General features: G+C 42.3%; 2 protein-coding genes across 8 annotated transcripts in view; one reads left to right on the forward strand and one right to left on the reverse strand.

The window, feature by feature from the left end:
* Positions 1 to 585: 585 nt before the first annotated feature.
* Positions 586 to 4,217, reverse strand: cunh11orf58 (chromosome unknown C11orf58 homolog). The gene is made up of 5 exons (XM_076089569.1): positions 4,059 to 4,217; positions 2,614 to 2,697; positions 2,464 to 2,524; positions 2,153 to 2,262; positions 586 to 1,220 (listed from the first exon to the last, which is right to left on the reverse strand). Exons 1-5 carry the CDS (start codon positions 4,110 to 4,112, stop codon positions 996 to 998), a joined length of 534 nt encoding a protein of 177 aa, XP_075945684.1. The 5' UTR covers positions 4,113 to 4,217; the 3' UTR covers positions 586 to 995.
* Positions 4,218 to 6,171: 1,954 nt separating this feature from the next.
* Positions 6,172 to 17,144, forward strand: part of LOC142947762 (transcription factor SOX-6-like) — a 104,390-nt gene continuing 93,417 nt past the window's right edge. For 2 of the 7 annotated variants that reach the window (XM_076089562.1, XM_076089568.1), the window contains exon 1: positions 6,173 to 6,541. The gene's annotated coding sequence lies outside the window, so the exon portion shown is untranslated. Of the gene's footprint in view, positions 6,542 to 17,144 lie in introns of all 7 variants that reach the window. The other 5 variants (XM_076089566.1, XM_076089564.1, XM_076089567.1 and 2 more) reach the window with 4 other exon arrangements.

Genomic DNA, 17,144 nt, shown 5'->3' on the forward strand with positions numbered 1-17,144 from the left:
GGCTCTTCTCCTCCCATTGCTCTAGGAAGAGTCCTGGTTGTGCCAAACTTCTTCCATTTAAGAATTATTTTGGCCTTTGTGCTCTGAATGCATCAGAATCGACTCCAGATCTGTGCCTCGTCACAATCCTGTCTCTGAACTCTGCAGGCAGGCGGTTGGTTCTTAACTGAAGGCTGCAAAGCAACTAAATGGGGAAAAAAAAGAGAAGGTGGCCGAATATCTTCTGGATATAAAGGCAAGGCAAATAGCCGCTGGACTGATAATCTTCCATTAGCGTAAAATATGTGCTGTTTCCACGTAAAGAAATCCCACAAGAATTTTTCGGACAGTTTGCATTTCACCCCGGGAGACGAAATGAACTGTTCCCTCTAGAGAGAATTACTTAAGTCTCAGTGACGAGGGCCGGGACGGGTTAAATAGATGGTCTAGCACCTATTACCAGTATTAATGCTGACTTTAGACCCTGTTTAGGTGAAGGTGTCCACTTTATGTATCCTCAAGGATTCACAATGCAGAAAGATTCTTACATAGAAACCCCCTCCATTGTCTGAAGGCACATGTAGTTAAAGTGTTAAGAACAGCAGATTGTATACACACTTCCTTTTATTGGTTTTCAAACAAGAATTCACAGAATGTACAATGTGTATACCAATCATGCTGAATGGCAAGCAATCCCGTTTCATCCAACATCATTTGTGGCAAATGCAGTGACTGTTAAAATGTTCAAACTAAATAAAAATGGGACTATTTGCCATCTTAGTTTCATAGACCACCACTCAACCAAAAGCTGACTTCTTTAGCCGGCAGACTTAATTCTTTGACCACGTGCACGCCAGGATGTCGGCCAGTCATGACGAGTGCTTGTGCAGAGGACCCGTTTCTACGCAGTAAGAAGGACTGAAAGATGGGCGGTCGCCTACAGTCAAACAAATAACGTCAAAATGTACAAATTTGAGATTACAAAAACTAGTTCCTCCCCACGAGCCCCCGCAGCCCTACGCCGACTTCACAACGGCCATTTTGTCGTTGTGTTTCTGTTCTTCATCGCTACTGTCTGAGCTGGACCCGGCCTGGTCTGAGGTCTGTTTCTCTGAGTCGGGGTCGCTGCCTTCGTCCTGGGCACCTGAGGGTTTATCTTCACTGGTGGACTTCTCTGGCTCTGTGTCTTTTAACTGACCGTCCACTGGTGGGGAGGGCAACGACTCTCGCTCTGGGGAGGGCTGTGAGTAAGACAACAAAAATATATTGTTATTATTTTTTTACTTCCCTCATTCTGACAACAGGATATCTCGAAAACGTAGCGCGTAAACGAACGTCCCTGGGTTGTGGCGAATGTGTTAGCCTCGGGCTAAAGAACAACACATTACGTGTTGGTGGTGATCCTGACAGACTTCACTGTGAATTTAAATAAAGAGAAACGTCACCGTGGGAAATTGCTTGGTGTTGAAAGTTTTGCTTCTTTGTTTGAGTACTTCTTGCTAAAGACACAGTGTCCGTGTGCTTTCTGCCAGCCACACCCTGCTCTGCGTAATACTTCTGCTAAATCCATCATTCCGGTTGCTGTTTTGTACCATTTGAACTTTCGCGACCTCTCAGCTTATCCAGAAATGTTCTGCTGAGATGGAGAAGCAGCACATCAATGTGAGACTTGCCCGGACTTTTGCATCCTAAACTATCTCCTACTTTGTATCTCTTAAAATGCTTCTGCTGTCTTTGTATATAAATTATACTCGATATATTAACTTCCCCGGCTTTAAAGTATTTATTGAAAGTGATTTATAGTAATGCAATATAGCAACAGCTAAAAATATGAGTTTTCCTGTGAAAAGTAAGAGAGTTAGTTTCCAATCATTTAAAATAAAATAAAAACATTCAGCACAATATTTCTGATCGTGTAAAAGAAAAGGAAGCTGCTGTAGGTCAAGAGTTGCTAGTGACTGCAAAATGAACATATAGTGTGTATTAAACTACAAGTCAATACAGTCAAACACTTTTCTGATGTGTGGATGGACGTTGTTTCACTAGAAAACTACAACAAAAGCAAGTCTGTTAAGTAATCAACACTCAGCAGTCTGAGTCTCTCTGTGCTAAATCCATTAAAAGGTTGTTTGTTTATGTCTGGCGAGATAAATGAAAGATCTGACCCCCTCACCTCACTGAAACCCAGGCCACAGTGTCTCCTGTTCCGGCCCGACAGCTTCCCATCCATGCTCTGCTGGTACTGCATCTCTAGCTGCTCGTTCATCTTCTTATCTTCGTTCCCTGCAGAGGAGACACCAGTCACAGCAGGCACACCCAGCCATTACAGGCCTATCCATGCATGGATAGATCTGTGCGGCGGATGTGTAGTGGGGAAGCCGGGTTAATCGCATTGGGCATAAGTATGAGGCAGCAAAGGGACAGTAGTTTGGACATTAGCAGAACAAATACGGCATTTGACAAAAGCTACATAAAGAAGCCTACCACTGCGGAACTGGGACGTCGACTTGTGGTCGCCAATGACGAGGCGTCCTGTGGGTTCTTTCTGGAAAACAGAAAAAAAAAAAATACCATTTAAATCAAATATAAACGTCTCTTTATCTTTTTTTTTGATCTGAAGTACACAAAACAAACCTTGCCAGCGCCCATCAAACGTAAAAACTTCTGCTTCCTCTCGTTGCTTCCCAGATCCGCTGCTGCCCACTGGGTAGGCTCATCCTGCCAAGACAAAAACATTGTCATTTTGACTCACACGCTGAACAAGACCAGACCTCCATGAAACACCAGATCATTTACACAATGGATGTTTTTACAAAGCACTAGAGGCTGTTTCCAACCAGCAGGGCCGGTCGTCCCTTTACCCTCCGAAGACTCACAAGACGATCAAATGAGACCAGAGGGATCAATGAGTCTATTGGAGGTACGTTTGATGTTGTTCATTCCAGAATTCTCTTTTGGGATGATGTTGCCTTTTGTATGAGAAAGTATAGATGAGTCAATATTGACATGGGATAGAAATCAGAATACTTAAATCATAAGATGATCCCACACACACATGTGGAACTGTCAAATATATAAAGTGAGAACATATGACCACATTATGCGATCCATTGGAGTTATGTCCTCTGTGTTCTGAGAGAGGAAAAGTATGCAGCTTTTGTTTGAAAAAATAAAAAATGTGCACAAAGACTCAAATACTGGCATCATGCAGCCACACAATGGGAAGTGTAACCAAACCACAACACTAACAAAACAAATATGTGTTTCATGTATAATTAGATCATTCCAACACACTAAAAGCACTGTGCTGCAAGTTAGGCAGGTTTTTGTACTCTGTAGAAGTAAAGGGACACATCCAACGAAACATTCTGGATGGTTTGAGGTTTACAGCATCCAGGATGCTGTATGTCATATGCATTGAATGTGTTGTAACTCTGTTCAGTTGTTCGGTACCCGTGACATCTATTGCTCTTCTTATTAAAGGGTTTTTTAGGAGTTATTCCTGAACTGATGCGAGGGTGCTGGGACAGAGGATGTCTCATGTGTACAGATTGTAAAGCCCTGTGAGGCTAATTTGTGATTTTGTGCTAAACAAAATAAATGTAATTGAATCCGTTTATTGGTTGTGCAACAAAAAACATGTTACTCTATATACACATATATATGTTTTAATGTAATTTATTTACAATTGAGAATATAACTTTAGCGGTCCTTTAATTAATAAAGTAAGATAATGTTGTGATGCCCAGTCATTGCTGGGTAAAAACACCTCCAGTCAAAAGACCCTCTGTTTTCAACTAAACAAAGACAAACGTACTATAAATTCACCCCGAGCCAGTTTAACTTAATTAATACAACATAGTACAACGCGTGATGTGTTTTGTGCATAAACGTTTTAAGTCAACCTAAAAAGGGAAGTCAACTTCTGTCTCGGGCTGCATAAAAAAACGTGTTCAGATTTCACGATAAATCGCCTGAAGAATAGCGTTAGCAAACATGCTAACGTGATGCTAGCTATATTTAGGTGTCCCATAGCTCTCCTTTACGGGTTTCAGTTCAGATGTAATTATTTTACTCACGTCACTTGGAGACGCTGGTCGTTTTGTTCCATGCCTATCCTCTGGATAACTCATTATTAAAGAAAGATTTAGTAAAAAATGTCAATGAAAATGGCATGCCACCTAGCAAAGGCTAGCTGGATTTGTCAACAACCCTCCGTCTCGCCACTTCCGGTTCTGTCTTCTTCTACGTTTATGTTGCAGTCGGTTGTGCCAGCACTCTGCTGCCACTCACAGGTGGGTTGTGTTACATCACCCTTAAAACAGATAACTGTTTATCAAATTCACTGAAAGACCATTTTTAGAAAACTAGTTAGCAACAGTGCCACGAACAGAATAATGTCATATGTATCATATTATTATATGATTTTCTTTTTGTATTATACTGAACTAGAGGAGAGGTTTACTGCTAGAGAAGTCCTCAGAAGTTATATTGTATCTCTGCTCAGAAGTAGCCTATGGAATGAAAAAGCGGCCCTACTTCAAACTCTAACAAACCACAAACAATAATTTGTATTTATTTATATGCTATGCGTAATTACATATCCTTGTGTCGTTCAGCAAATATTCAGGCTATATTTAATCAAATAGTTGACTGGCTCAATTCAATTCTTGATTTGGCTAATGTTAGAATGTAAATGTCAAGAGCCTTTCTTAAAAAGGGACTGAATGGAATTTAATCACCAGTGTGATTTAAAACACAATGACCATCTCTGAAGATGTTTTTTAATGAAATAAAAATGTGTTTTCTCAACGGCTATATTCAGCCTGGTCTTAGAGAAATGCTAATTATTGCAACGAAATAGCTCGAATTCATTAATTAAGGCTTGTTCAGAGGATGTTTAGAAACAAATGTTTCATTTGATAAAAATGGAGTAGTAGAGCAAGGCAAGGCAAGGTTATTTATCTAGCCTGGCACATTGCATACACAGAGGCCGCTCAAGGTGCGTTACATGATGACGTCTTTAAAAAAGACGCAGATATATAAGATAAAGAAATAAAACAGAAAAAAATGATGATTAAAGGGACGTAGATAAAATGGCAAAATAAAAGCGCAATTTCAGTGCAAATAAAATACTTTAATTTAAAAAGCAGTCACCAGTCACATAAAAGTCAATACACAGTTGGTGCAAATCTGAGATCTTATTTCAGTTTGACATGCTGTTCTCATTCAGTTACATCACAAAGCTGTCACTTTTTAGTTTTACAGTGTAAAATGAGCTCTCTATTGCACGGCCTGCATTAAAACCGCCAAAAGGTGGCGTAAGAGTAAGTGTCATAAAGAAGCGCTCGCTCCTCTGACAGGACGCTAAAACTCAATTTCTGCAACACACAATCATCGAGATATAAAAAGAGAAGTTTTGGGTACTTTATTATTTTCAATAAACTGGATTTGTTTTCTTGAGCAAAATGAAGAATAATCAAACTTTGAAGACTTTGCAATTTATCGGTGATGCGTCAGAAAAGAGGAGATCCATTTTGGATCACAGACTAATTTTATTCCCAATCAGACTGTAACAATGTGTGTGTGTGTGTGTGTGTGTGTGTGTGTGTGTGTGTGTGTGTGTGTGTGTGTGTGTGTGTGTGTGTGTGTGTGTGTTAATGAGAAACGACCAGTGGTGAGACATCCTCTACTTACATCATGCAAAATACGACCACAGAGAAAACTTTGTGGTTTTAAATGCATTTACTTAAACTGTTAAAAAAATGAACATAAACAAACACAACGTCTTAGTGTGTGTTTCAATGCGGGGCAATTTCTGACAAATAGAACATGTTTATAAGGAGAAAAAAGTGTGGCCACAGTTAAATAAAAAGCAATAAAAGCAATAGGACAAATTTATTCAAATTGTATTAAAAGTCGTCGCAAAGAGCAGGTGACCATGCGAGCGCGCCCACACATACACACGCGCACGCATACAGGCAACGAAAAAGGGGACAGCGGAAAAGTTAGAATGAGGAATAGGGGAGAAAAGGAAAATGTAAACTGTGTATGTTCTAATGAACAACACGCATTTAGAAAGTGAGACAGAGACACACGGAGACAGATAGAGAGAGAGAGAGAGCGAGAGCGAGAGAGAGAGCGAGAGAGAGAGAGAGGGAGGAGGGAGGAGGGGTTATCTTGCATCTGCCTCTCTACCCGACACTGCCCCGCACTCTCACTTAACCTCCACACAGTGCCGGACGGGAAATAACTTAAAATACTTTTTTGTTTTTAAAAATAGATCCTCCTGATGACAGCTCCTCGGGCTCAGTATCACTCCTGACGACGACGCCGAAGCGTTTTATTCTACTTTCTGATCCCGAGCGGAGCGCAAACAGAGGAGTTACTAAAGTCCCAGACACGCTCCAACGATGGTGACTTTACGCACGGGATCTGAAGGCTGTTCCAACTGACTGCTCTTGTTTTTTGGTCTCGACGCTGAAACTCTTCATCATCGCCAGCAACGATCTCCCAAGTTTTGCCGAAAAACACGCAGCGAATGCCGAGTAAGTGAATCCAGGTAAGAGACGTCCTGTTGCATCAGTGTGGACCGGCGCGTCCTCCTGCGCTGCTCGTGTTTGTGAAAGTCGGTGCGCACTCCGGTTATCTCTGCTGCACAACAAGCAGCGATGACAGCAGAGGATTTGTGGCGTATCGGGTCTTTAAACCTGCAAGTTGGACCGTGATTAGACCCTACGTGACCTGCAAAAACGAACTCACAGATGACATTTCTCTTTTTTTTTGTTTAGAAAAGTTTTTAAGGTGTTGTTGAGCAAAAAAAACTAAAATAAGTAATTATAAGTAATTTATGGATGTTTTAATTTACTCTCAGAAAGGACCAAATAATAACCAATTTTAAAAACGACTGGCACGAGTTAACTGTCAATTATTGTTATTATTAGTTGTAATCAACGACACACGTGCACATGATATATCAGTTATTCCCCCTTAAAATATCCAGAATTAAGCTTATTATAAACACACCAAAACCGCGTGGCTGTGATTTTGCCCCACTTTCATCCACTGAGACTCATGTTGGAGCTGATGAGGTGCTTAAAAGAAATACAATTGTGACATGAAATTTGTGCAAAACCACACAGATGTGAAATGTGACCTCCAAACACATGTTAATGAATATGCAGTTCTATCTTCTTTTTTTTTATCCTCCAAGTTTTAGCTGGTGAGGTGTTTACTTCCAAATTAAATATACTGGGTAAATTTGTGCCACAACAGATGCAACTATATTGTGCAAGAAAAAGCAGAAACGTCAGTTTAACTTACTCACTCCATCCCTGTCAGCATAAATGGTTCAGCGGTTCTGTTCCATCAGAAAATGGTTCTACGGACTCAGAACCCATTAAGAGACATTTAAAAAGAGTCTCTGAAGCATGTACACAAAAGCTCATTAATAACAAGACCTTTAAAAGCTTTAATTTTCAAGCACTTTTCTTTAAAAAAAAAAATTTGTTTCAAGAAATCGGAGGGCTCCTGAAGTCATCCCATCCGGACCCACTGGAGTCTTTGAGATGATACTTCCAGTAGTTTCTTCTTCGGCCACACAGCGGTAGCCTTCTGTCCGGACAGGCTGCACCATGTGTTTCATGTGCTGGAATATAACAGAGAGAAATAAAATAGAGAAAAAAAGTGGTGCGTCATTAGGGCCAAAGTTAACTTTCCCTTCAGAGGTCACAGCGCCTGACCCCAGACGAATGCGCGAGTCACAAATTAAAATAGACTCGGAGTCCTAAAACGGACCCATTAGGAGACAATACAGAGGGACAACAGGACGGTGTCCCAGCACGGCCACAGAGTTGAGAAACAAATGTGTAAGTCTCCTTTTTTTTTACTCTCCTCCATCATGATTTCCAGTTGCCTTTCTTTACGTTAGATCGTTAAAAGTTTGCACGAGTCTTAACTTGGGTGCTAAAAAAGTGTGAATTTCACTTGTGAGTTGTGCAGCCTGATAGAGTGACAGGCCGCGCTGATTGTGCATGCAGTTACGTTGTGGTCGCGTGAACTTGAGCCATGCACGCAGGTACAGTTTTTATTTATTTTGTCCGGAGTGAGGAGTCTGAAGCTCGGACAATGAGGATGCGACAGGGGGTACGGGAGGACAAGGCGCACGACGACGGACCTGGAAGTGACCGATAGAGCCACTTCAGGGTGTTCCCCGTATTTAGAGCCACGCTACACCTCTCAGATAAGCCGCTGCTCGCCTGCAGATAAGGAGCTTTTAGAGAAACAGAGCGAGAGAGAGAGAGAGAGAGAGAGAGAGAGAGAGAGAGAGAGAGAGAGAGAGAGAAAGAGAGAGAGAGAGAGAGATCACAAAATGAGTCTGGAAACCGCTGAAGAGGAAACGCACAATTGTTCCTCTGATTTGGCAACTTGTTTTGGAGTTTTTGCGCAATTTCCCAGCATCAGTTTTAATTGTTTTACGCATCCACACTTTTTTTTTGTTTGCGCATCAAATCACTCCGCTATTCAGAGTTATAATTGCCCGACTTGACAGATCTTCAAGTTGCCAGTTTGGACCTGCCCACGCGGGCCAGCGCAGTAAATCACAATTTCCAACAAGTTGTTTAATTGTTTGGACTGTGGCAGGACAATTTATAGACCCCCACCCCCCAACCTTCCTCCCCCTCTCTTGTAAGTGAGAGTGTCTGTCTGAAAAACAATCCGAGCAGGAGGGGGTTGGGTGAGTGGGGGGGTCACCGAAGTTGATCTCCTATGGCATTTTGTTTTGAGCAGGTGCTGCGGGTTGAAGTTCCCTCATAAGGTAAAGTGGCATTAGAGTGTCCAAATGGCAGACTTATATATAGGCTGCCAATTCAGCACATTGTGCCGGGCTCCATGGTTGCGCTCTCTCCGCTGTCTGAGGGAGACCTGCAGCCTTTTCTTTTTTTTCTTCTTCTTCTTCTTCTGTGGAGATCCGCGCTGACAACAGGCGGCCGGCCACTGTGTGGTCCATTAGGACCCCGTCAGCAACACTGAATCATATATTATGAGCCGTGCGTAAAATGCCCCTTATTACTGTGGAACATTTGAATTAAACTGTAATATGAGATAAATTAAAAATAATTTACTAGAAGGAAATAATTTTCTCTTCTCTTATTTTCTCTCATTTTAATTTCTAAGGTTAGATTCTGTTTTTATTTTATTTATTATCATTGTTCAAATAATACAGGTACATCTGTTCAGTTAAAAATAAAATGCATCTTATTTTTTTGCGCCTGAAGCCTCACAAATATTTATTTTATTTTATTTTCCGATTTGATATCTCCAGCACTCACACCTTTCTTTCTGTCCTGGCATCAACACAAGTTTAACCGCTATGAAAAAAATCCCTACAAAACATTTAGTAAAAATCTTGCTCTAAAAATAATTTATTTTTCTCTGCCTCCAACATTAAGCTCCAAGAATGTGCGAACTCCGCTTAATGCAATGCAAGGCCAACCTCGGGATCTAATTGTCATACTTAGAAATCTATCCATTGCTCACACGTTATTCTAATTTGTCACATGTTTCTTTGATTCTGAGAGACCCCCCCTCCGGTGTTGCCCAGAGGGACTCTTAAGTGTCAGAGAGAGCAGTCGGAGAGACTGAAGATTAAGAGATCTGACGGCTGAGTGAAAGAGGGAGAGATGGAGGGAGTGACTGAACAGAGGAGGTGGAGGAATGCTCTTGAATTTTGACATTTGCATCTGCCAGTTTGCCATTTATCAGACAACATCACCCTGACATGCAAAAAGAAATAATCACAGTTATAGGAAGCAACATCATGTTTAACCTCTTCAGCAACACTGGGATTTTATTCACCGTCTATTATCGCTCTTCCATCTGGCCACCGTATTTGCACATTCAAGTGTTTCCACTCGTTTATTTTTTATTTCTTTTGAAGATGTCATTCAACCGTCGCGCCACCATGTTAAGCCTGTGGCCGATCCAGTTGAGTCCTAATTATTTGTTGCTGGGCCCTTTGAAAAAGACACCAGCCCCCAAATTGGACGTGTTGTACAAACACAAATTAAACATTTAGCCCTAAGTATTTCTCCCTGGGTCCTAAGTGCATATTAGTCAGCCTATACTTATCTGTGGCCCGACGGCACACCCAAATTGCAGTGTTGCTGCTGAAAAAGAAAGGTTGAGGCCCCCGGAGAATGAGCACTTGAAGCACACTGGCAGATGCCCATAAGTTTCTAAAACCACAATGCAAGCTTAGGTGTGTGTGTGTGTGTGTGTGTGTTGTATTAATGTGTGCATGTTTATGGATTTCTATGTCTTTTTGTGATTGTCCGCGTAAACAAATCCGTCAAATGTTCCTCTGTGCATTCTCCGTGCATTCTGACAGTGTGTTTTTTGCATGCCAGTGTGTTATAGGTGTGTGTGTGTGTGTGTGTGTGTGTGTGTGTGTGTGTGTGTGCAGACTACCAATGTATATGTACTGTATGTTTGCATGTCCTTGTGCACACTGAGGTGTGTTTAATACAAAAGCCTTTGTCTGTGTCTCGTGATGTGTCCTTGTCATGTGTGTCTTTACTGGTTGGCCTTTCTGCCTGCACGTATGTATGTTCATGTATGTTCTTGACTCTGTGTGTGTGTGTGTGTGTGTGTGTGTGTGTGTGTGCCCTACTGGGTGGGCGTACTGCTCCGCGGATCCCTCCTCTGTTCTCCACCGGCGCATAACCTTGGAAACAGCTTCCTCATTTCCCCCCTTAGAGCGGAGAATAACGAGGGGCTCTGCGCTCATTCTCCTCTCTCTCAATGGTCGGAGTAACCTTTCCTTTCTGTCGCCGATCCTCCAGCACCTGCTCCCCACCATCCAATTTCAAAACTCAGAATAAGAGCTTACCTGACACACCAGCTCCTAGTGACAACAACATTCCCTCTACACACTCACACACACACACACACACACACACACTCCTCCTTCCTCTTCACTTTCCATCTTAACGTAAGGTATAAGGGCGACATCTTTGTTCGGATGTCCTCGTCACATTTCTCAGCAGCTCGTAAGTCCTATAGAGCAGCTTGAGTTCAAGAAGTTTATCCTCTTCCTCGACCTTTTTCTCTCCCTGACTCTCAATTGCTTTAGGCATCAGGGTGTGTGCCACAACAACAATGGCTATTATGTACCTGCAGAGGGATTAAGTAAGATTTATAAATGTGTGGTTTACATAAGAGCCTTTGACAAATGACTGCTGCAGTGTGAACACAGTCACAAACCTGGCGTCCTGCCTTGAGAGAAAATAACAAGGGGGTGCCTTAAATCCACACTTGACTGAAGCCTTTTCATAGATTGTGATTGTCGGCGACGAACGTTGCCTGCACCGTTGTCGTTGTTATTTTTCCGTTTCCTTGCCTGTTTTGTGATCTGTGAACAACTCGGCGTGGCAAACTGCAGCATCGCTCCCGCTGCTCTCTCACTTTTTATCAAGTGGAAACTCACCATGAGACTCTCCAGCAGCAGATCACACAGAGCTGCCGTTCCTCTGAGTTGTTGAAAATACATTTTTTTAAATGTAGGAACTCAGTAAGTCATTTTTTTGAACGCGCCAAACAATCAGACTCATCATATCTGTACACATACAAGGTACTGCAGGAGAAAAGTATGTTTGGGAGGCCAGGTCAACGTTTGTTCTTGCATCCTGAGAGGGAAGTCCTCTCAGAAGGAAAACTAAATGGCATTTGCTTTATTTTGCATATGGTCACATTGACGGCTTCTTCAGAGTATTTAAAGCGCTCGGGAAACATTTTCACGTCGATCCGACCCCGCTGACCCGCCGACCTGTCCCAAACAGATGCTCCCTTTTTAGAGTAGGACACAAAAATGGAGGGAAGCACATGGATTTCAATTAGTTTCCCTAAATTATATTACAATAAAGTTTTTCTTTCTATCGGATTGTAGTGGAATAAAGAGTTAAAGCGCTTTGTTAAATTGAAACCCAGCTACATAGAGATCAGCAAGGATTTGTGGTCAAACAAAGAGCCACTTTATGACATTTTCCAAACTGTCAACGGTTGTGGAGCATTTCATTTTCAAAGTTAAACTTCTAAACATAAGAAATACAACACCCAGTTTAACTGATACATAGAAGAGTCAAATAAAGGTTTTGGGATTAGAGTAAAAATAAAATGAAGATAGAAAGTTGGTTCTCTCGATCTGAATACTGAATGTTGACCCTTCTTAGCTACCACCAGTAATTATTCATTGCTGCTTGGTCATGGAAACCCCATCATTCTGACTTTATTGTTTCACTTTAAGGAGGCCGAATCGTCATAAAAAGACATAATTCAGACGGTTTTTTTCTTGGTTGCACTTGACGGGCGACTAAGCTTTGCCAGGAGCAGCAGCCAAAAAACGAAAAAAGGGAGTCCTGGAAAAATGTCCGACACAGTTAAATCTGTGCTAATTCATGGGCATAACATACCAGATTAAAGAGTTGTGGTCAGTTTCAGACGGCAGACTTTTGGTGAATTTCAAACTAGACTGTAGGGTGACCAGGTGACTGACACTGGCACTCAAATGGCTCTTTATCTGTCACTCTGTAGTTGTGGCCTTGGATTGCTGCAGATGCTTTGGCAATTACACTGCTCCTGAAAGGGAAATCACATGACCAGGAGGATCAGCCTTTTCTGCTCCTTCCACTTCCTGTTTGTCTTTCAGTCTGTCTTCAAATGGAGGTGTGTTTCTTTTTCTCAACTCTACAGAAAGGTTTTGTTACTAAATGATTCTCCCCTCAGTAATATTATTATGTAAATGCCCTAAGATGACTCCCAACTTCAATAAGAGCCTCCAGTGTGCTTAACATAATGCAGGGAGTCAATATGGGACAATGGGTGTCATCAGCAAATATCTCCTGGTTGGTTTGTTTGGTTTTAAGAACCAGATAGGTGGGGCTCGATCTAAAAGACAATACAAGTGCCTGAAAGTTTTTACAATCAAATGAAAGTGTTTGAAGATGCATTTACTCATCTTTCGCAAAGAAAATAAATTATTCCAATTCCAATTTCTGTTTAATGTTAATGCACGAATCACTCTCAGGTGCTATGCTTGCTTGCTTTGCTATGCTTACGATTTTCAATACAAGTTGTTTCCAGAGCCACTGGAAGTACAAGACTGTACGTTTATTCTTGAGCTTTCACCAATACGTAAAGGGAAAGAAAAAAGAAATGCGCTGAAATGTTCGTGGCGAGGAAAAGGCCACCTGTGCTGTTCCCATGCACACTAAACAAACATGCATTTCATGACACACGCAGCTTGCTTTCTTAGCTGCAAATTTACAAAAGGAGAATTTACTTTGCTTTCTATTGTACATGACTCATTTCATTCAATAAAAAAACTGATATCGGTGCGTTGTGTAAACAAGGTTAGATAGTTATTTGAAGTGGTTGGAAGATATAAAAGCCAGGAAAGGAAAAAGAGGGTGTGTAACCTTCACAATAACAATTGTCTGTGAGACAAATGTAATGTTTGTTTTTTTCAAATGTAAGAATGCATTGGGGAAAAAAACATGCCAAAATGTCATTTAATTAAAGGGGCACTCCAGCAATTTAGTGTTGCACTTCCAGAAAGTAGGGGGTCTTGTGAAGGACAGATTTCAGAACAAATCGTCCAAATCGAAGCAGCTTGTGATCAGATATCCTAACTTTGTGTTCCCTAGTTTGGGTAGAGCAGCAGAAATGCTCAAACCTACATTTCCCGAAATGCAAGGGCTGCATGACTGACCTTGCAAAGAAATCAATCTGTGATATATAATACGATATGAAAAAATCGAAGACATTTTCACCTTAGAATTAACACATTTCAAAGTTAAATGCAGCAAGCTGGTCCGCATAAGAACAAAATCAAGAGGCCAGAAAAACAATTTTGTGTTCTAGTAAACAATTTAATCATAAACACATTGGCTCTATAAATATGAATGGTGATGACAGCAAAATAAGCATTTACCACAAAGCATGGTAAACGAGACGGGGGCCGTGTTTCAAGACGGGTCGGCTGGTTTACCGACATCACAGCAGAACCCTCGCACTGACGACAGTCCGCCCCCGTTGATAGTCAGGGACAGGTCCTCGCAGCATGCAGCCATAACTGGGAGTTATGTAGTTTGCCTCAGCAGAATTGCAAGATTAGCCGTGGACAGACACAGAGGTGCACATTCACTCACACACACACGTGACCGATCGCTTGATCCTTTTGTCGGAGATAATTAGGTGTCCCCTAGAAGAATGTTTTTCCCTTTGTTCAAGCAGTTCATGATGTACTTATTAAATTCGGAAATTTCGGACAATTAAGCTTTTACTCCTGACAAGGCGGACTGCAATTTTGAGGAGTCGTTTGTTATTTGGTGAAGTTGATGGCAGTGTTCTCGCCTGGCCAAATAAAGTGAAATGGATTCATAATTGCTTCAGAGTTAAACACAAATGCAAACAAGCCCGGCATGATTGTACTCTGAGCTCATGTTTACATTGTTTTTAACAGTTTGATTCTGCTCCTCCCATCCACAGAAGCTCACCCTCCTCTAAAAGCAGGCCGGCTAACCTTCACTTAACCACTCGTAGTGGTTTGGAGTAATGGGGCGTGGCAGCAGGGTTTTCGGGGTGCGAGGCCTCCGAAATGACCCTGCGGTAAAGTAGTGCGGGCCAAGATAGCGTGGTCCCACCCACTGAAAAGCCCATATCCAATTGGTCTTTGTCCAGCTTGTCCACGCAGGGCGTTGCTAGGCTGTAAAGAAGTCTTTAATCGAGCCGTTGTCATCATGAGATGGTGGTGAGTGTTTTGGCTCATGATGGAGAGATAGAGGCAACAGTAAAAAAAAAATAAGAGTGAGAGAGAGAAAGAGCTGGGGATCTACTTTCTGGCTCAGAATAGACATGTACTGCTTGACGGAGAGCTCTGAGAGCGGCAAGTCTTCCCGAAACACACACATGAGGTTCATTCCTTGTGTCATGAAGTTCCCAGGGCTATATGGTATTGGCCTGGGAAGGTATTCATAAAAGAGAGTTCTCCTGACACACGCTGCTGGCTCATGTCTATTTTTCATACGGTATGCTATGTTCTGCACACGCTGTTGGATTAGCACAAGTGTGGAGTGTGGTGTTCAGTGATGACGGGGTGTGCAGAGGAGTGGCGCTGGCTCGGGTATCGAGCTGACTGGGCTCAGACCTCAGGTTTCCGCCACGTAATCCAACACACTTTACATGGTATGGCGGATGGCGGCGCCGTGGCCCCGCTGACATTTGTGCCAGAGGGTTCCTCACACACAAGAATAGGCAAGATGCACTCAATGGCAACGTTAGCAGCACTGTGCGTGGGACCCACCTCTTGGGCCTTTTTCACGTGTCTAACACGAACCGTATGTTTTGTTTTACCGTTCAGCCTGAGATGAGACTACATTGGAAACAACCAATCAGGTCAATCATACTACTGTATTGTTAAAGGTAGTTAATTTGGCTTGGCGGGCAGCCGGTGTGTAACTGAATAAAATGGCCCTTTGCCACAGTCCCTCAAGTCGATGGTTCCCTGTAGGAGGGCCTGCTGTTTTCAGGGGGGGAAATCGCTGCCTCAGCAAGCTGTTTAGTCTCATGCTCAAGGAGCTTACACTGTGTCTCCCTGTTTAATATGGGAAACATACGTAGGCTGGCCTGTGATGTCAATTGTTATTGCTGGAGGCCTGCTATAGGAAAAAAATAAATCTCATTTGCCTTTGTAAAGCACTGTAGTGAAAAGGCGCTTATGTCATAAAGACGCTATTGTGGCCTGCCATGTGTGTGTGTGAGTGTGTGTGTTAAGTGTCACCTACTTTGACTCACACATTGTGGATTTCACGTGTGTTTCCTCACATGGGCACAGGTTTCAATGGACAATGGTTTCTGCGGCAGTTTGTTCACTGCTCGCACTAAGGGAGTTAAGCGGCGCTTTTGAGCCGTACGTTTATGAATGAGAGCCGCTATTGTAGCTGCTGTAAATTATTGCACATTTCTCCCGCCTGCCCCTCTTTCTGATTTCATGAGCTCTTTGTTGTCGTGCAGCTCCATGACTTTTGCTGATGGAGGTTAAGGTACAAGATAATGACGGGGATGATGGAGGAGGTCATGGTGTGTCAGCTCAAACAGAACCAGAAATCCAACCAATTTGACATAACCCCACTTACACAAAGGAACGAGGTATTATTAATATCTTTTATTGAATAAAAGTCGTCAATCTGCCCAGTTCCACATGTAGAGCTGTTTCTGTGGCCCGCGGGGGTTGAACTGCTACATTTGAAATGAGTGTAAACGTGTCAGTGTTGCTTAAAATATCATACATACTCGATCGACTTTCCCCGGATTATTTCATCTTTTTTAACAGCTCCAAATTGATAGTGTGAGCAGCATCGTAAAATAACAAAAATGCAGCGTAGTGGATATCTGATCAATAACTGTAGGCATGAAATCACTCAGACTGAATCTCACTGACCTCTAGCAGGCAAGAAGCAGAAACAATGCACATATACATGTATGGAATTTGTTTCTGCGGAAAAATCAAGTAAAGGAAAAAAGTCTTCATCCTCAGTAAACGTTTGTATCATGCTTTAAAATGAAATACGTGTATGATTTCTTTATAAAAAACGTTCCACCTCACGGCAACAAGAAAGAGCAGTGGAGGAGTTTGGGTCTGGCACATCAGATAAACTGTACGTTTGATTTCTCTTATGAATACAAATTGGAGACACGTGGGAGGAGAAGATCTAAATCTGAACTAAAACATTTGATATTTATTGCTACCACTGTTGTTTTTTTTTCAACCATTCCTGACGACCACCTCTTCCATCTCAGCGAGCCTCCCCGCACATTCAGCGTTCAGTGTTTTACGGAGCAGCAGATTTGTGCGCTGTCTTCTAAATCATTTACCTCTCTCGCAGATTGCTCCCCGCTGGAATATTGGCCCGACGGCCGTTTTTTTTTTTCTTCCCTCCCTCTGCTTCCCCAGTGGACTCATTTACATTTATGCACGCAGCAATTAATTACAGGCTGGCGCTGGCCTTGTAAATTAGAGGGAGCCGAGGTCGGCCTCATTATTGCCCCTGACAGTTAAAGCCTTGTTTGGGTCGTGACAAGGTTGACTTCGGGCCGGGACAGTGGAA

This window comes from Anarhichas minor, unplaced genomic scaffold, assembly GCF_050575085.1.
Source record: "Anarhichas minor isolate MPS153535 unplaced genomic scaffold, ASM5057508v1 ptg000011l, whole genome shotgun sequence".
In the NCBI taxonomy this organism is placed as follows: Eukaryota; Metazoa; Chordata; class Actinopteri; order Perciformes; family Anarhichadidae; genus Anarhichas; species Anarhichas minor.